Genomic DNA, 20,461 nt, shown 5'->3' on the forward strand with positions numbered 1-20,461 from the left:
CATCAGGACCCCTGGCCGGGTCCCTTCAAATGATTTTATCATTTCCCTGATCTCTAACCTTTAGTACTACTCAGGAATTAAGCAGAGCTAGGAAAATGAGTCAAATCTTCAGCAGAAGCTTGACAAATTTTATTAACACCATCTTTGCCAAAACCTTTCGCCATCATAGACTACAACGGTTCATTATCAAGCTCAACTATTACAAAGTGCATTACAGAGCATCTTGCCTTATGTGCTAATGTTTTTTTGTAGAAGATACATTTCTTTTTGCCAGATTTAGCCTTTGTAAGACGTTTTAATTTCTGGGGCCTAAAGGGATTGCATCTGACCTTGACCATCAAATGCTTCAGAGCACATATGTACCTTTTTATAATCATGGTCAAAACATCAGAAATGTAAATGTCTTTGAGAAAAATGTTATTCATTGAAGATGGAAGTACTCTCATTTTATTGTGAATATGTGTTAACAAATCACACAAGGCCATAATAGCACAATTAGATACCTTAATATTACTCAGTGTCCCCTCTGTTTCTATGAAGGGTGGTAGATCTTGTGCATTTGCTTGAATAATATATAAGGTGAACGTGTGCTGGTCCATGTAAAGTGCTTTTGCCCAATATGCATATTGAGGAAGTTAGGGCATGGTCGTTTAGTTCTTGGTGTTGGTACAATTTCTAGATGTTTGGTCCTCTGTTGCATCGATGCTAAAGCTGTCTGTGCACTGTCGACCTTATGGTGTTTGTAGGTGGAATATTGTTTTCAAGAACATCATGATGTGGTGCTCAGCTATAGCTTCTTGCTTCTAGTCTGCCAATTACCTAAATGTGTCTGTTACTAGGGCCACAAAGGGTTGTATTCCTGCCTCTATGGTCAAGTAATCCTCCTGGCTGGACACAGGATCTGTGCTATGGAGCAGGGTGCCGTATTTTACTATTATTCGGATTAAGTTTACCTCTTACTAAGCCAGGAACAGCAAGGAAATATTATTTCAACCCATGTAGCCCTGTCTCTGTTACATCCATGTTCTCTGTGTCTGGGTTTTTTAAGAATTATGCGGATTACTTGTATCCAGGCCATGAAAACACCAAGTGATAGATGGATGCTTGAATTCTTCTCAGCCACCAGTGACTGTACCCCAATCCAACATTCTTTGCCCACCTGCCGCATCAGTTTGGACCCAACCATATGCAAATCAGCCTAGACCCAGCTCCAATCGGAACAGTCCATCTCGAACTGCCAGGTTAGGTCCTCCGTGAACAGGAGCAAAGGCAACCCAGGACCTGTTTACCCTTATTATGGGCTCAGCAGCCAGATATAGCTTAATTCCTGTGTCACAGGGAGCACGGGACCCATGTCTAGGCTTGCCTGTTACAATTAGGGCATCAAAATACAAAGTGATGGATGGAATGCTTTAATTAATCTCAGCTACTGATGATTGCTCGGACCCAACCAATTCCATCGAGTTTCACCCACCATGTCACCTCAATTTGGATCCAGCCATATGCAAATCAGTCTTGATCAATGATCTTGCCTGCCTTATTTTATTCCTGCATCTCGGTTCAGCATGCAAGGCCTTTTTTGAATTAGATAAGGCCTTCGTACATTCCTTGTCAAACCAGCCCTGTAGCGGTTGCTGTCTTTGGCGTTTTTGCCCTGTTAATAACTTCCTAGCCTCAGCGGTGATTTTAAGAAAGGCATTGAATATGTTTTTATCCTCCCTATCTTGTGAGAGGCATATTGCTACTTCTTCTGAGCAATTATTAATCAAGCCTATGAGGAATGCCTCGGGATCCACTTTTGCCCTATTTAACGTGTATCCATTTGTACTGGCAAGATAAATATCAGTTTTGTATAACGGATTCCTATCAAGGTTTTTCTGCAGGCCACTTAGGGAGAGTTCTAGGCTGATAGGGTAGTGAACACTCAATATAATATCAAGGGTCTTGCAAGAGGTTACACTCGGGACGCATCTATTAGAAATTAGGACAAAATTAATTATTGAGTTACATCCTCTTCCAATAAAGGTTGGTTTAAACGGGATGGAGGAAGAGCTCAGTTGATTAGCATAGTCAAGATCAAATTGAAAAGCTATATCATTCAGTAGATCACCCAATAGTGTATGTGAGAAATGAGTGGGTGTTTCTTCCTTATCATAACCCAACCCACAAATACCTTGTTCGCAAAATTGGCAAAAATTGCAGTTGAAATCTCCCACCTAGATAATAAGCATGTCTCCCATCGATATTTCCTTAAGTTTTTTTATCGATGTGCCTAAATTAGTTAGGACATTCGTTTTCTGGGCTGTGGGGATGTTGTTGTATAAATTTATCAAAACTGCATCCCTTTTGTCACCAACATTCATGGTCAGTATCTGGTAATACTCACTGGTTTCTCTAATGTGCACGTGAGTGATCCCTGCCGAGTTGGAAACCGGGGTGCATAAACCTCCTTTATTGCGGCCATGATTACTGATGAATGCCGGAGTATTGAATGTTTGGTAGCCAATTATATGCATCTCCTCTACTACCCAAGTTTTCTGGAGGCAAATTATGGCATAGTCATTAAAATGAGTTAACCACAGGGGGTCTTTCACTTTTGCAGCTAAACCGGCGATATTCCATGTTAAAATGTTGCATAATTTAGAAGATTTTGAAGTAATCACCTCTCCTACATGTGCCTCTTGAGTGGCTATTCCGGTATGCTTAATTTGGTTATTTTTACTTGGACTTTTTGCAGAGACTAAGCTTCTGACCTCCCCCGCCCTGCTAGCATCTTCAGGCAGCGATTGCTCTAATACCTTCATAGGTTGGGTATTGAGTCCTAGTCCCTTATTTTCTGCATGTCTCCCCTTTTTCAAAGATGTGCCCATTTTACTTTTATTAGTCTCCCTCCCTGTGGTCACATTGGGTCAATCTATTTCATCCAAATCCGTTAGTGGTTCAAAACGGTTATACAATGAAATGTTTTCACCAGCTGGAGGTCCCCTATGGGATTCCCTTGTGGATTTTCTGAAGAGAGAGCCTGCAATAGGATAGTTCCCTTTGGGCCTAATAGTACCAGTATTTGATGGATAAAAAGCTCTTAGCGGAAATGGGTTAATTTCATCATTACTAAAGGTAACATATCCTGGCCTGTTTAGGATTGTATACACTAGTCTGGGGTCACTAAACGTCAGAACCACACAATCACCCTGTAGCGCTTGTCTTTCTTTGCCCACCCACGCAACCCATCTAGCCATTTTGAAGTGTTTGAATAAAACCTTGGTAAGGCCGCTATGCCTTCCCAACCAATGGAGGGACTTATTACGGAGTTCAACCCACGTTTCTAGATCATGAGATTTCAATACTGGTGTATTAGCCAAGATTACCACGTATGGTGTAACATCCGGAGGCAATTCAAGGCAAGTATGTGTATGTGTCTCGCGGGTTTGCCTTAGATCCATTCCGTTTGATTCTAACCTATTTTTATGTCCATTCTTTTCCCCCACCAACCTATTAATCTCAGAGAAGGCGTGTTGATCGTTCCTGCCTACATTAGGTTTGTGTATCTGTGGTCTAGGGGTAATGTCCCTGGTCAATGAGTTTGGGGTAACTGTGTAGGTTAAGGTTTGCAACCCACTCATGGGGAAATTTTCCTGGGCATGGGCTGAACTGCACTGCCTATTTATACAGGTGTTTCCCAATAAGTTTCCCTCTAGATTTACCACTCTCTCAGTTAGTTTCCCCAAAGCACTCTCTACAAACCTATGCAGTTCCTCAATGCTTTTTGAAATTGTGTCCAAAGCTAAGGATTGACTCGCCAGCTGTGCATGGATAGTAGATTTTCTTGGGGCTAGGATGTTATTACGAGTGGATTGTGATGGCATTTTTCCCTGGCCCATCCTTTTATTGCCTTGTACATTCTTTTTACTCTTCATTGAGTCTTGCCCTTTAGTATTCTGTATAATTGGGCCCTCCGCGTTTCCTGTTTTTTTACTACGCTTCAGAGGTGGTTGAATATTTTCTGCCAACTCGCTCAGGTCACTCTGGACTATAAGAGCCAAAGTATCCTGTACAGAGCCAGTTCTGGAATCTATCACAGAGTTATTCTCTGTGTGGGATGGTGAATTGTTAGCTGTAAGTCCACCCACCTCCCTTACTGAGCCCCGCCTTCCCTTTGATAAGAATGCTGACCTTTTGTGTAAGCTACAAGGCCAAAACAAGCTGCAAGAGGCCAGTTTCCTGAAGTGCCAATAGCAATTGGACTGGCCTGGACACTGCTGGTGGCCTTGGCTGGAGAGAGTCTTGACCCTCAAATGCTGTCTTGAGGTCCTGGGACCTTTGGCTGTATGTAACTGGACTTCTTTCACCACTGAAAACATGGGATTTAGACTTTCTTTGGTCGTCCAGGCCTCCAGGAGACTGGGAGGATGCTCTGCTGGCTGCCCATCTGCCAGAGGCGCAACCTCACTGGGCTGAAGAAACAAGTTTCTTCTGCTCAGGGATTCTCTGTAGCAGCAAATCCAATTTAGCAGGCCCTTATCGAGGAGGTATCCAGACTTCTGGAACTCAATGTTGGATACAACCTGCTGCCTTGCCCTGCTGGAGCATTCCGAGCTCCAAAAAAGAGCCTAAGATCAAAGGTAAATATCTTGATGTGCTGAGGTGCTTAAAGTATCTTGCCAGCAAGAGGACTTCCCAAGGAGCATTTTAACTAAACCCTCTCTGAACTTTCCCTGCTAGTTGAATGCCTATCCAAATTTGATACAGCCTGCTGGCTTGCCACAATGAAGGATTTTGACATCCATATTTGAGACCAAGCCCCAAGGTGATACCTCCAACGGGACTGAACATGGTTGGTATATTTGATTCACTCTCTGTCGCAGTCGACCTGGGTCCCCCCATCAGCTACCATTGACACTTCGCACTTTTTGACATCATTATCCCTTAACTATATAAAAATTAATTTCTCCAGTTCCACATATTGCATATTTACTGTTCTGGAGTAATAATCTTTATTAAATCTTACTCTATTTTTCTAATCCACTTTAGATTATTTTTTGCTTGGTGTTTTAATTTACTCATTGACGTAAGTTAACCCTGTCTTCTGTGAGCCTTATCTAGCAGGGGACTGAGTTTGGTTAATTATGTAACTTTGAGGGTTCTCCATGACAGGAGTTGTGATTGTTCCGTGGATGAGCAGTCACAGACTCAAAATTATAATCCAATTTCTTACAGTTGTTAATACCAAAAAAGCCCAAGATGCTATTCGGGAGAGAGTTTCCTACTTTGAATATCTGAGTGTAATAATAGACCATGGGCTGGAAACAACAAAAAGAAAAATCAGTTGTAGCAATAATATATGGAGCAGAAATGTGGGGATGTATTAACACCATCCATAACCATAAAAGCCAAGCAACATGCCACTGAACTTCATGTGTCCTCCAGCAGACATCAAGGAATCTAAAGGAAGTGAGTTGAGAGATGGCCTACACAATTGTTTACAAGATGCCAAGATGGAAGAGGAATCTGATTGGAAAGGCACTCCATTTGCTGCACTATTCTTGTGTTACAATCTGATTTGTATGTCTGTTTTGTCAATTCAGTCCCAAGTGTTCTACAGCCATCTATTACTGGCATTTGGTGCTACATACCTTACCCAATTGTGCAAACAATATTATTAGAGAGGTCTTACCTGTTATCAAGTGGTCCTTATTGTAATCATCCCGACTGAAGGAATATGCACAGCCGTGTCGTGTTTCGGTGTACATAAATTTCAGGTGCTGGATCTCAGAGTCACCTTTGATCACCTGCAGAGGTTGTTGAAAAAGATTCAGCATTTCAGTACTTTCTCATATCTTTCAGCATTATTGTGAACTTTCTTCTGATGTTTTTGCTCCCCTTCACCTCAGCCAGAAAGAAGAGTCTAAGACAGGCAAATGGTGATAGAGTTTTCTCATATGCAGTTTATTGGTTAGAACACAGACAAACATAACCTACTGATCAGTCTTTTTTCTGTGTTCATCTACCTGACCATTGAAGCCATTGTATTCTATCATTGTCTACAGTTCTGATGTTTTAAAAGTTGCCATGAGATATTATGGCACACTTCACAAACTTTATTTATTTATTCATTTATTCGTGTTTGAATGTGTTGGCAAATTTTCAAAACAAACATTAAACCAACTTATTCAGATACACAAATATATACACTTTTAAAAATAAAGATAACCAATAAAAGATTCCACCTCCTACATTAGTAATAAACAGGTTAATATTGCATATTTTCTTTGGTCCTAGCAGCTTCCATTTTAAGTAGGCATGCCTCTTTGATGAAGCTCAGAAAATGCCAGTGAGTACTGAGGCTGCCACCATATCCAAAGAAAAACTCCTAACTCACCCACAAGTCATAAAAAACTCAGAGCTGAGAGAGTCGTCGTCTCCCCGCCGCCCACCCCGCACCCCCCACTCTTACCTTCGGCTGTCATGGGGCGGCAAACGTAGGAACCGCCATGGGCAGCAAAAGGTCTAGCTATGCCTGACATGCCATTCTCCCTTGGCTTCCAGATCTAAAAAATATCCCTGGTGCTCTCTATTTTCGCAGTACTCAAGATCTTTTTAAAAGCTGCTCTTGCATCAGCGGCTCTTTCTAGTTATTTGGGATGGCCCGCCTGTTTCACTCCGCACCATTACATCAACCCTTTCCTTTATAGAACTCTGGTTCTCTCAAAAGGAGGCTGCATTTTCCATTTGAACAAAGTTAATTCATAACAAACTTCAGTGAGCCCGCACTCACCAGCAATGGCCGGCTGTGCCCATAATTTAATAATCACTGATAATATTTAAAGATTACATTTATCAGACCCAGTTCCAGCCTTAAGGCAGAGTTCATTAACCACTTTGGCAGGCCAAGTCAGACCTTCCAGATATCCATCGGATAGCTTTATGGCTATCTCATCAGTACTTCGCTCCAATATAACAGCAGAATAACAGTTTTCAAGTTATATGTCATTGTTAAAAACCTCATCAATAGGAGCTTATTTAAAAGTCCCCTCCGCTGCAGGTGCGTCATTTTTTCCCATATTAAAAGTGATACACTGGCGGCGCATGGGGCTTGTAAATAAGACCCATACTTGTTAGTGCTACTGCTGTTGCTTTTCCCAGATACATCACATTTTCGATGTTGCTTTTCAAAATTTAGATTACTTTTAAAAATAACGCCTAACTACCGACACTCGGCCACTGGCTCCAGCTTTTGACCGTAAAGTCACCACCTTCAGGGCCGGACTGGCCATACCGGGCACCGGGCATTTCCCAGGTGGGTCGCTAGGGTGGGGTCGATTTTGTTACAGGGCCGTTTTAGCTGCAAAATCGGCCCCTGTAACAAAATCGGCCAAAACAGACCCTGGCAAACTGCTCGGCCACTCCCAGTGGGGCCGGCGGAACTCTTTGCCAGGGCCACTTTTGGTTCCCAGTCCAGCCCTGACCACCTTGGCATCTTTTTAATTTTATTGGGAAGGAGGACATGCTTTTCTATGATACATCCTTTTGTTACTTGCAGTTTATAAGTTAAAATCCTAATATACAACAGTGAATTATTAACTGTAATCAATCAACCGGTCCCAGGATGCTTGTTTCCAGTCCAGGGAGGACCTGGCCTGGCAGTTCGGGCTGGACTGTTCCCATGGGGAACAGGGTAAAGACTGATTGGCATACGACTGGAAAGGCATGGAGAGCAAAAGAACGATGGATTTAGGCCCAGATCTCCTTAAAATAGCCCTTGCCCTAGCCTGTTCGGAGAGCTAATATTCCTAGAAAGTGCGCAGTGGCTGCTGGCTCAAATTGGGTCCAAGATTCCACATGTAGTTGTACGAACAGATTTAGTAGGTTCTTGGATATCCACAGTGTTGTTTCCATTTTTTTCCACAGATCTATTTCAAATTCATATGCTACATTTATATAAGCCATGCATAGTGGTGTTTTTTGTATTACATATTTCTCAACTAATAGCTTTAATGCAAGTCACTCATTTATTGTAGAATAGACCTTTCTGAATCCAAGGTGTGTCAATGGTAACACTCTGTTGTTATCAACAAAGTCTTTCAGGACTTGTAGCAGATGCTTAACGTACATTTTGCTTGGGTGTGACCATTCTAAAGTTGTTCCAGAGATCTCTTGGACCCCTTTGGTAGATCAGAACCATTATGCATCCTCTCTATGTATCAGTGCTTGCCTTTTCTCTCATTACTGCCTCATAAAGGAGTGAAGAACATGGGCCCACAGTTTAGGATTTGTTTTAAATATTTTTGCAGATAATCCATCAGGTACTTGGGCCCATGAGTCTATCACTTTTGTAATCAGGTCTTTAACGTCAATAATAGATGGAATGAAAACTTTGGGGTCATTAGGCGATATAACACAACTGTATTCTTCAACTACCTTGTCAGGGTTATTATCACCCTCTTATTTTGCATAATTCGTTTTTTTACTGCAGAGCTCTGAGATATAATTTATTCAAACCTCCTACTTACTGGATTAGCTCAATTCTTTTTAATTTACTCAAAAGTTTTCCAACAAACTCAATAGCCTCTTAAATGGTAGGTGTTTTAATAACCAGCTGACCAGTAAAAACATAAAAAGCAAAGTCAACGCAGAAATCTTTGAAGTTGTGATGTTAGGCTATCTCCTTGCTCGCTGTGACCAACCTAAAGTAAGTACATCAAATAACTGTGTTTCAGTGTGGTGTACCTTTCATGTGTAATGCAATGATCCTAAATGTTTTCTGCCACAACCTGATACCTAACCGCTGTTGCAGTGCTCTTAGCCATGGAGGAATGGGGGCATGTTCTGATCAGTGAACTGAATTCTAGCCTGCTATCCTACAATGTAGTGGTGCACTCCTATTGACAAGTCAAATGATTCACCCCAGTCTCACATTTCAAGAAGACACACTATTGCCCTTACCTTAAGTGTCTCAATTTCATACTGAATCAACCTGTAGTTGACGCCATATTCAGTAATCATATTGTTGGTGGTAGAACGAAGCAATTTGGCATAAATAACTGAAAGAAACCCAGGAAACATAAAAATGATTGGTCAATTTCAAACTCAGTGAGATCAACTATTGACAATGAACAGCAATATCACAATGATTAGGGAGGGGTCTACTACACTAGGCAGGTGTAAAAAATTGGGTTATAAGCAGAAATCACATCTTGGCACAGGGCAGTCAGGATTAACTTAGAGGCAATGTGTAAAGTATTTGTGCAACACTTCAAATAGTAGCATAGGGAAAACATACCATAAAAGGATTCCACACCAGTTTAGAAAAATTTAGTATTTTTTAATAAATAAAACAAGGCCAAAATGACAAACATCCCATCAATAGAAAAGGAGATGTTCACGTTTCAAAGATTTCAGTGAAAATTGCACCAAAAAGCACAACAGGCCAAATCTGGTCACGGCAGACCAGGACAAAGCCACAAGTTCAGGCTGAAGGCGATGAAGTGTGAGCAAACCCAGTTAGGCCCCCTGAACAAAAGTACTGTAAGTTCTGGTTGTGTCACATAGCCAAGCTGCGGCGGAGCTGAGATGCGAGGTTCTACGTTATTATTGAGGATCCTATAGATGAGGGCTTGTTGAGGATACGCTCTGCAGCTGAGGTGATGCATCAGTTCTGTGATGCGAGAACCTGTGTTGCCGTCAATGCTGCCATTGGTGAGGGATTTGCTTTGCGAACAGGCACAGGCACTAGTTCCGATGTACTGCAGGGTCAATGCGAAGTCCTTGCATCGGGAGCACTCTTCCAGCAGAGGCAATGGGTTGCCCAAGGAGCAGAGGAGATGCATCAGCTCTACTGGATCCATAGATGGGTTTGCATAGCACCTTCAAGCCCACTTCCAAGAGGCCAAGACTAGGGTGGCACCAATTGGCTGGGTAGGACTCCAGATGGAAGAATGCAAGTGCTGGGTTCACAGTTGTTGGAGCCTTCTGTCTTTAAGATTCCAGTCAGGAGGCCAGCCAACTAGCCCTAGTAGGCACTTTTGGGTCCTGGGTTCAACAGAGGCTGGTCCAGTCCTGTTCACCTAGGCAAGGGGGCAGCAGTCATTAGGCCAGCAGTTCCTTACCAGCAGCAGTGGATCAGCAGTCCTTTTTCCTGGAAAAGTATCCACAGGTCGAGAAGTGAACTGAAGAGGTAGTGTGTGAGGTCCAATATTTATACCTGGTGCCCTCCATCTAGAATGTGGGGGAAGGTTCTAGAATTCAGTTTGAAGGGCACAGGCTTCCTGTCTTCCCTACCCTGGCTCCAGGCTAATGACAGGGGGGATGCAGCCCTTTGTGTGGCAGCAGGACACAGCCTATTTAAGAGTAAGTAGGGCTGTGTCCAGCTCCGCCCTTCCATCATGCCAGTGATGGCCCATCCAGACGCACCAAATCTCTCTATTGTGTGTGGTTATCTAGGAGGAATACACAAAGCCTAGCTATACCCATTCATGTGGCCTGGAGACAGGCTACAGGCACCTAATGGCTAAGGCAGGAAAATCTCAACTATCTAAAAGTGCCATTTTCAAAATTGTTATTTAAAATTCGGCTTTACCATGAGAGAGGGTTTTTCATTAAAATTCCAAAGTCACCAAACATGAACTAGTTACATGTTCCCATTTGGAAAGTATCACTTATTAAATGTAATAAGGTAACTCCAATGGTAGGCCTTGCAATAGGGAAAAACACATTTAGGAGAATTTCACTATTCGGAGATGGAACATAAAAGTATATGGCCAACTTTGTAACTGCACCCTGCCTTAAGGGCTAGCCATGGCCTATCCTAGGGTGACATATGTTTTTTAAAAGGTCGAAATAGTAGTTGAAAATTATACACACATGCTGCAATGGCAGACCTGAAACATGAGATAAGTTTAAATGGCTACTTACGTGGGTTGCACAATCAGTGATGTAGATCCACAAGTACCATTCAATGTACAGGCCCTAGGTAGATGTAGTACCAGTTTACAAAGGACTTACAAACAAATTAAATATGTCATATGGGGATAAGCCAATGTTACCAGGTGTTAAGGAGTGAGCCCATGAACTTTAGCACTGTTTACCAGTAGAAAGTACAGAGAGTCCTAAGTCCAGCAAAAACGAGATCAGAAACAATAAGGGGAGGAAGGCAAAAAGGTTCGGGGAAGACCACCCTAAGACTGACAGGTCCAGCATTAGTAAACTGGGGGATTAAACCATCCTAGCACTGGAAACCTGTATGGCCTCAGTCATATCTCTTTTTCGTGTGTGGCAGCGCCCCCAAAACCCTTGGTTGATGTTTTCTTGTGATTGTGCAACTACCATATAACAATGCGAACATATACATATATGCTTTCCACCCTGCATTTACTGCAGTTACAAACATGCATGTATTAAAGGCTGATTTAGAAATGCTTCCTCCAGAAATAATCAGGTTTTCACCTGGTGATGTCAAACTAAATTCTGCACAGCTTGAAGTGTGTGCAGCAGACAGGCAGGAAAGCCCGAAACAGAGCAAACAGCAGTAACTGAGTCGTACTTCAACATCTGCCTGATTGAAGGTAAATCTTTTGAATTTTTTTACAAAAGATGCAGTTTGGAGTTTTCTATAGTCAGAGGTGAATCATGGCCAAAGTAAACCCCAGCTTGTGATCCCAAGACAATGGTTGATGCTACTGACCTGTTACAGAGGGCTTTCAGCCAAAAGCCAGATTGATGGGCTGTACACATAACAAGAACCTATGTTTTTTTTAATTCAATTTAAGAAAGTTGTGTCCCATCTACCAACCAATTCCGAGAGGCAGTTCCTAAGGTTTGGAATGTCTTATGATCTCCAGCCAGATGCAAAATAAATTGAGTATTGTAGGAAATTGGGTTTTTAATTGATGGGGTAAAAACCCTTCTCAACAACAACGACAAATCCTTGTCAGGCTGTCACAAACGTCACTAAATTAACCTGTAATTTACCCTCTAGTAGCTAGGCACAAAATTAAAAGGCTCACATTTGAGGAAATGTGTAAAGTATTTTAAGCAGTATATAAACAGCAATAAATCCCACACGAAATTAGAAACATAGAGTACAATTTAATAAACAATATGAGACCTAAACAGCAAAAAGTAGAACTGGAGGAATGATTTTTAGTAAAAACTAGAGCCTACAGGATCAAAGCGCCAACCACAGACTTCTTGTTGCACAAGACCGAGATACATTTGAATGTTATGGTCAACAGTGATGGAGCACGGGTCGGATACAAGAAGTGGTTTGGGTCCTGTTTAGGCTTACCGTTGGACTTAATAGAATTTTTGAGGAAGAATGCCTGCAGAGGTAAAGTTTAGGGAGTCACGGCAGCCAGAGATGTTCAAGGAGGAAGAGGTGTCGTCGTCACTTTTTTGGAAGTCGAAAATCTCAAGCGGAAGAAACCTGCAGGATTTAACCAATGAACAGTCCATGAGGCTGAATACCATTCCAGAGAGGAGCCGCTGAATTGAAATTGCTGCTGTGGAGAAGAACGTCCAAAGTCAAGCCAACGGGCGATGCACCGTGGGCAGATCAGAAAGCAGGTTGGTCCTGGTCTCCTGTCGGTTCTCAGGCAACTTTTTTAGTGAACATTTTCTAAGTTACAAGTTTTGGTTGTTTTAGTGCCTTTAGTTTCACTTCCACAGGTTCAGGACCGGGTAGGTACCACTTGGAAGGTTGGACTCACTTCAGGCAGGTCCAGGTGCAGGGTTCAAGTTGTTGGAACTTTTCCTGTCCCTGTAGCTCAGAACAGAAGACCAGTCAATCAGCCCTTGGATTCACTCTGGTAGTCCTGGGATCAAGCACAAAGGCACTTATTAAATGCAATAATATTACCCAATGTTATCCTATGGGAGAGGCAGCCCTCATGGTAATGAAAAACACATTGAGGAGCTTTTCACTACCAGGACATTTAAAACTTAAAGGTGTATATCCAAATTATTAAATACAGTGCACCCTCTTCTATAGGGTGTTTAGATCCCACCTTGGAGATGACCTACATGTATTAAAAAGGGAGTTTTGGGAGGGGCAACAGGTTTATTTTACTTGGTCAAGTTGGCAGTTTAAACTGCTCACAGGATGCAATGGTAACCCTGAGACATGTTTAAGGGCTACTTAAGGAAGGTACAATAAGTGCTGCAGGCTCACTAGTAGCATTTAAATTACAGAGACCGGGTACATGATGTACCACTTTAACAGCCACCTACAAGTAAATTGAATGTGCCAATCAGGTGTATGCCAATTTCAGCGTGTTTTAAGGAGTGAGCACAAGCATTTTAGCATGTGTTAGCAGTAGTATAGTGTAAATGAAAAGCCTACAGGTCTAATGAACCAGTTAAGACGAATTACATAATGAATGGAACGAAGAGGGAAATCAGGGAAAATCCCTGTGGCATTCCAGAGGTCCGCAGCTTGAATAAAGATTTAAGAATGAGGCAGCTTCACAGCATGAGTGTGTTTGCTCAGATAGCCAAGGAAGAGCCCTGATTGCTAAAATGAGGGGCAATAACTAGGTTGTTAATTATTAAGCAACTCAATAGTTTTCATTTTCTTAGTCTTGAAAGGATGAAAGGTTATACCTGTCACTATTAAAATCTGTGTTTTTCGGTAAACAGACAGTTCTCAAGAAAGTGGCTGTGAAATATTTTATAAAGCATGATTCTGATCCAAAATGGGTGTTAGTGTGTTTTACATGTAAAAATGTTAAGTAAACTCGAGAACGATCCTTACACACAACTAGGTAAATTAACAATTTACAAAGAGGCATTTGTGGCATAAATCACTCACACCTAATTTGTTTGCTTTAAGCATCCATATCTAATGTGGGGCAATTCCCCGGGAGTCCAACTGCAAAGTTTCCCTATTATAAACCAGAATGGAGTTTACAGACATACATTTGGGGTATACTCCCTACAATATTTATCATAAGTAAATTGGGACAAGAAGTAGAGAGTGATCCTTGACTTCAGGATGTCAAGTGAAATTGTTTATTTTGGTTCCAAATGTTTAATATTTCCACTGTTATTTTGGCAATACAGTACTTCTTCAGGGCAATTGCACCATTTTTATCATATGTACCATAACGTTCAACTGAGGTTGGTTTTTAATAGTTCAAAGAGAGAACCTTAATGTGTTCACCAACAGGTTATATATATATATATATGTAACTATAATGGGAGGGACGTCGGTTGTTTCTCTGTTGGATTGGGCAAATTCCTCTATGATGGCGAAGAGTTCCTTGGAGTTGTGAGCGTTGGAGTGGATTCTGTCTTGGATGAAGTTTTTCTTTGTTGATTTGATGAGTTGGTGGTGTGCTGCAATGGCTGTTTTGTAGTCAAAGCGTGCTTCCGTGGTTTTGCTGTTTCTCTACATCTTCTCCAGTTGTCGGCAGGAGCGCTTGGATTCTTGGAGATCCGTGGTGAACCAGTTGGCTTTCTTGTTGTGTCATCTCGTGGTGTTCTGACACTTCGCAACAAAGATACTATTCACTTAAAACAGCCAAGGTCTGAAGGTGCTAAAGGTCATACTACCTGGACCCTTCCCACTGTGGTGGTAACTTTACATTTAGCCATTTTCAGAAGCAAAGGAATCACATGTACATAGGTTAATACATGGTGCACACAGGCGTAAAGGTTTATAAAAGACAACAGCAATGTTCCCTCAAATTATTTTCCCTTGTGTGTGTCAATGTTATGTTTATGAACGCACCTTTTGTGACTGTAAGCAGGAAAGTGAGTAAAGTTTGTTTACTTTATGAAAGATCGTGGTAAGTAAGCTACCACATCTAAATGGTGTTGGTGGGAGCCAGAAAGGATTGGTTACTATCTGAAGATAGCCAGTCATCATAAATATCAAAAAACAGTCAACAAAACATAAGCATATCCTCTGCTATTTCTAACAGTGATCTAGTTCTACAATTTGAACTAAAACTGTGCATGACTAGAAGCTTGGCTTGCATGGTAGAGGGAACCAATATTTTTCTCTTTGACATGTGAAAACAAAATAAAACTGCCCCTTAGAGGAAATCACAGAACTCCCAAAATGGGGCATGGTCAGAAAACATACTCAAGAATCCTGCCTTATGATCTAAAAAATCAGGTTGTGGGTGGGAACTGTAGTGTCACATAGTGTGAAGTCGGAGCTACTTTCAAACAAAGATACTTTCTAGCCCTGCCTACATCACAGATAATCACCATTCAATATGGATTTAACAAGAGCAGGAAAAGAGAGCAAAGTTAGATTTTGGTTGCAGCCCCCACTTTAAAGGAAAACTAAATGCAAGTGAAATGTATCTGAGGTAAATGCATTTTTCTTGTAGGAAAATGAAGTTGGTTAATTCAACTTGGTGTAACCGAAGGGTCACTGTTTTTAATTGTGTTTGGTGTTCTGGAGGTGCACAAATTATCTGTTGTGTTGTAACTATAGGACATGCGTTCACTGTAAATATAAAAATGTGCAAAATTACATAATAACTTGAAGTATATATAATCATTAACAGAAAATATCATTTGACTAGTAGAACAAATGTAATTAACTAAACACATTCCTATTTAAAAATCATTAGGGTTTCGTTTTAAATGTCACCCCAAATTAAAAATATAGGCACCTGCCTACTTACATTTCAATGAACGGCTTACAAAGTTCATTATTAGGTTCAGTATCTGTGGAAATCAGTATCAAAATTCCTTCCCCACATATTTCCCACCCATAAAAGTCACAAGAATTTTTTTAACACCATAAAGATTCATGCTTTCAATTTAAGATCATTGCAAAATCCACACATTTTATATGTACATACTTATGCCACAGGAGATGTTTGCATTGTGCAGTATGAAGAGCATTGTGGTATTTAATAGGTGCAGTAAACAAGTTTTTATTATCACATTTTCAGATGTGAGCACAATTTGTAAAGAATTCTAATACATTTTTTCAGAAGACAAAGTTCAACTTTGCTCTTTAAAGGAAAACAAAGTAATGTCAGCGTTCACATATTCAGAGGGGCATGGTCAGGATTGTCCTTAGGCACTGTGGGGCAGATTTATGAAGGCCTTGCGCCGCCGGTGCGTCATTTTTAACATGGGAAAAAGTGACAGACCGGCGGCGCAAGGCCTTCATAAATATGCCCCTGTGTATATTAGGTGTGAGCAAGACTTTTCAGGGGTCATCATTTGCTTGGATGATAGGCGGTAGACAGAAAGGTGTCACTTGAGCAACTCGTTTATTCTTTAGAGAAGGTCATGTAGATTTTCCTAGTATGAATGAAGGAAACTCTTAATTTTAATAAGGACATGGAGGCAAGTATTATGCTTCTCTTACCTTGCTTTATATTAAAAGGAGAAGCAATAAGCACAAGAAAACTAATAACTCCAAAGGCTTGATGACAACATACTAATGGAAGAATTACAGTGGGGCATTAATAAAAGCAATCAAAGATATGAAAACTCTATAACAACTATCTTGACTGCAATCAGGGCAGGAGTGAGTAATAGGAAGTTGAGTTCCAGAAATTCCAGAAAGATAAGTATTAATTGTATGGTATGTCTTCCCTTTGCTAGCTGAGAACCAAGGAAATATATTATCAAAGTGATATTGGCTGATATGGGATCAATAGAATATAATAGAATAGAAGAGTATTTCTATAGCGCCTAACTACACGGAGGCCTCGTAGCGCTTATGGAAAAGAAAAGCAGAATCGCGTCAATCCGCGGAGCTAGGGAAGCATTCCAAACAGGTGTGTTTTTAAGAGCTTGCGAAAGGTCAGCAGATTGTTGTTCCCCCGCATAACTTGGGGAAGGGAGTTCCATAACTTAGCAGCAGTAAATGAAAAGGAGCATCCTCCCCATCTCACCTTCCTTATTTTCTTAATGGTGGCCAGATGTAAGGAACAGGAGCGTAAAGTCCTATGCGGAAGATAAGGTGTTAATAGTGGGTGTAAAATGGGTGGACCGGTCTTCCAAATGGCTTTGTGTGCCAAGCACATAGCCTTGAATTGTATCCTGGCAGCAATTGGTAGCCAGTGTAGCTGTCGGAGTGCTGGTCTTGCTGATTCCCTGTGCATCCGTGCTGCACAGTTCTGAACTACTGGTAATTAATTTATTGTTGCCTGGGGGGCTCCTAAGTACAGAATATTTCCATAGTCCAGGCGGGACAATATAAGAGCTTGGACCATTATCCTTCTTGCCTAGAAAGGAAGAAGGGGAATAATTTTGCGGAGCATTCTCATCAATCCATAACAGATTGATCAGAGCGCGGTGGCCTGATACACAAAGTTGAGGAAGCTGTCAAGCCATATGCCAAGGCTCTTTATTTGTGGCTTAGGAGATGGTGCAGGACCTAGGCAGGACGGCCACATGGGGACGGAGACAGTGGGTGATGGATTCCCCAGCAGCATAATCTCTGTTTTGTCCCCATTAAGGCGAAGGTAGGAGCGCTCCATCCATCTGGCCACCGCTTCAAGTCAAGGAGCCAGGGCGCTGGATGAACCCTTGTCGTGGTGAAGTGATACCACTAACTGGGTATCGTCTGCATAACTGACAATCTTAATGCCAAATGGGTCGATAATCTCCGCCAACGGCCTCATATAGATATTAAAGAGCGTCGGGCTTAAGGCCGAGCCCTGTGGAACCCCACATCCCAGAGGTAGTCTGGAGGAAACCACATCTCCCTCGAAGACCTGGAAGTAGCGGTCGCTGAGGATGGATGAGAACCATGCCAGTGCAGCACCTGTCACTCCGACACTCTTGAGTCGGTCGGTCAAGATGGTATGATTGACCGCATCGAACGATGCACTGAGGTCTAAAAGAATGATGGCAGCCGCTCCCCCCTCATCCACCAGCTTCCTTGCCTCCTCTGTTACCATCAACAGAGCGGTCTCCGTCCCATGTTGAGGACGGAAGCCGGTTTGTGTGGCATGTTGTTGGATTCTAGATGATTAACCATGATATTATTGATTTGTTTTTCCAAAAGTTTGCTCAACCAGGGCAGAAGCGAGATTGGGTGGTAGTTGGATAGGTTTAATTGATCCAGACTAGGCTTCTTCAAAAGGGCCCTGACCAACGCGCACTTCCAATGAGAGGGAACTATACTAGTTGTAATTGAGAAGTACAGCACTTCAAGGATCGTTGCACGGATTCAAGGGCCGCCACGAGATGTTGAGGCGGAGCAGGGTCCAACGGGGACACCTTATTATTTACCTGATCTAGCGTAACTGTGTCCAGAAGGTGAAATTGTTCCAGCACAGGGACCGGGCCACTTACCCCTGTTCCCACTGGCTCAGGTGGATTGAGGGGGAAGGCTGTATAGATAGCTTGGATCTTTTGTTGAAAGAACACCGCTAGATTGTTACAGCATGTCAAAGCCCCTTCCCTCGATGGAGGTATTTGAGGAGGGGTAATTAATGATTTCGCTATCCGAAAGATCTCATTAGGAAAGTTAGCGGCAGTGCTGATTTTAATTTCATAAAAATGGGCTTGTGCGATTTTCATTTCAGTTTTGTATAGCCTAATGGCCTTCCTATAGTCTTCCTTCCTATGTTGTGTGGAATCCTGTCTCCAGAACCTTTCTAGTTTCCGGCACAATTGTTTTAAACCCCTAAGTTTGGGACAAAACCATGGGGCTGCATTTTTCCTAGTTATTGTTAGAATAAAGGTTTTGGGAAGAATTCTGTCAAGAGAGTCCTGGATCCAGTTATTAAAGTTATTATTTGCCTTATCAACATTATTTCCCTTTGAAGGTTTTGAGGCCTCTAGGGCCAGCTTCCATTCCGCCAGAGGGAGTCTGGACCATTTCCCACCCCAAGACGCCGTTGGATTCTGAACAGATGGGGCGATCTTCGTAACCCATAATAGAGGAATTAAAAAATGGTCTGACCAAGGGAGGGGGATAGGGGTCCCAGAACTAAGGTTGTCTAGGTTGCTAAAGACTGGGTCCAGGAGGTGACCTTTTTCATGTGTTGGGAGAAAACACTTTTGATGAAGATTAATCGCCTGAAGGCTCGATAAAAGGCTATTGGCTATGGGGTTTGATTAATCCTCTAAGTGTATATTGAAGTCCCCCAGTGCTGTAAAGTTCGCCATGGCCAAAGCGGATTCTGCAGCCAGGTCAATGAGTTTAGGAATTAATTGTTTTAAAGCTTCTGGAGGACGGTAAATCAATAAACCGGAGAAGGTGTTAGTGGGCGTGAATTCAATCATCAAGTGAAATGGTAGGGATCGACATTTGTATATGTCCTTGTAAATAATTGCTAGACCTCCACCTCTACCCGAAACACGATCAGTTCTACATATTCCATATCCCAAAGGAAGGGCTTGAATAATGTTGGGGTCATTCCCAGTCTGTAACCATGTCTCAGTTAAAAACAAGGCATCCAGTTTGTGTTCCTCAACTGGATCACTGACATAATATCGACGACACAAATATCGAGATACACAAATATCGAGTCAAAAATATCGATTGACAAAATATCGACTCCCTATCTTCAAACAGGTAAGTACCAAAATATCGACTCCAAAATATCGACTTACAAAAATATAGACTGTCAAAATATCGATTTTTTAAAATGTCTTAAAAGTAAGTTAAAACTAATATAGTAATAAATATATTTAATATAAACTTAGAAATAATTATTAAAAAAATATAATTTTAATAAATAATTTATCTAATTAAAAAAATTACATCACCAAAAATTACACACACACACATATATATATATATATATATATATATATATATATATATATATATATATATATATATATATATATATATATATATATATATATATATATATTTAAACATATTATTAAATAAACATATATAACATTTTAGAAAATGTTTAAAATTTATTGTTACAACTATAGTGAGTTCAACATTAGCAAAAGTGTTGGATAGCGTAGAGGTAAAATTTACTACTCCCACTCCAGTGGGTGCAACAGTAGGGAAAGCGCTGGATAGCGTAGAGGTTAAAATTACTATTCCCACTCCAGGGATGTATGACGTTACAACGCATACTTTTACAACGCCTACCATTACAACAAAACTTTTACAACGCAAAAACTTTTACAACGCATACATTTACAACGCAAGATTTTACAACGCATATACCTTTACAACGCATACCATTACAACATAAGTATTGGTAAGTATATAATAATTTTTTGAATATAAATTAATAAAAAATATTATAATATAATTTAATATAATTTAATTTTATTAAATAAATGTAATTTAAATGTAATTTTACTTTATTTTTACAAAGTACCCCTGTACCCCAAAAACCCAAAACTGACCCTGAACCCTAAAAATACCCCTTTACCCATAAACTGAAAACTGACCCTGAACCCTAAAAATACCCCTTTACCCGAAAACTGACCCTGAACCCTAAAAATACCCCTTTACCCAAAAACTGAAAACTGACCCTGAACCCTAAAAATACCCCTTTACCTA

The 20,461-nt window shown here is 41.2% G+C and overlaps 1 protein-coding gene across 1 annotated transcript in view; it reads right to left on the reverse strand.

The window, feature by feature from the left end:
- The window catches only part of LOC144785901 (metalloproteinase inhibitor 3-like), a 177,151-nt gene that overhangs the window by 75,524 nt on the left and 81,166 nt on the right, over nt 1–20,461 (reverse strand). Inside the window, exons 3-4 of the mRNA XM_078664772.1 lie at nt 8,944–9,041; nt 5,675–5,789 (exon numbers count right to left, since the gene is read on the reverse strand). Coding sequence (XP_078520898.1) covers nt 5,675–5,789; nt 8,944–9,041 — 213 coding nt within the window. The remainder of the gene's footprint in view (nt 1–5,674; nt 5,790–8,943; nt 9,042–20,461) is intronic.

The sequence above is a fragment of the Lissotriton helveticus genome, chromosome 10 (genome assembly GCF_964261635.1).
Source record: "Lissotriton helveticus chromosome 10, aLisHel1.1, whole genome shotgun sequence".
Classification (NCBI taxonomy): Eukaryota; Metazoa; Chordata; class Amphibia; order Caudata; family Salamandridae; genus Lissotriton; species Lissotriton helveticus.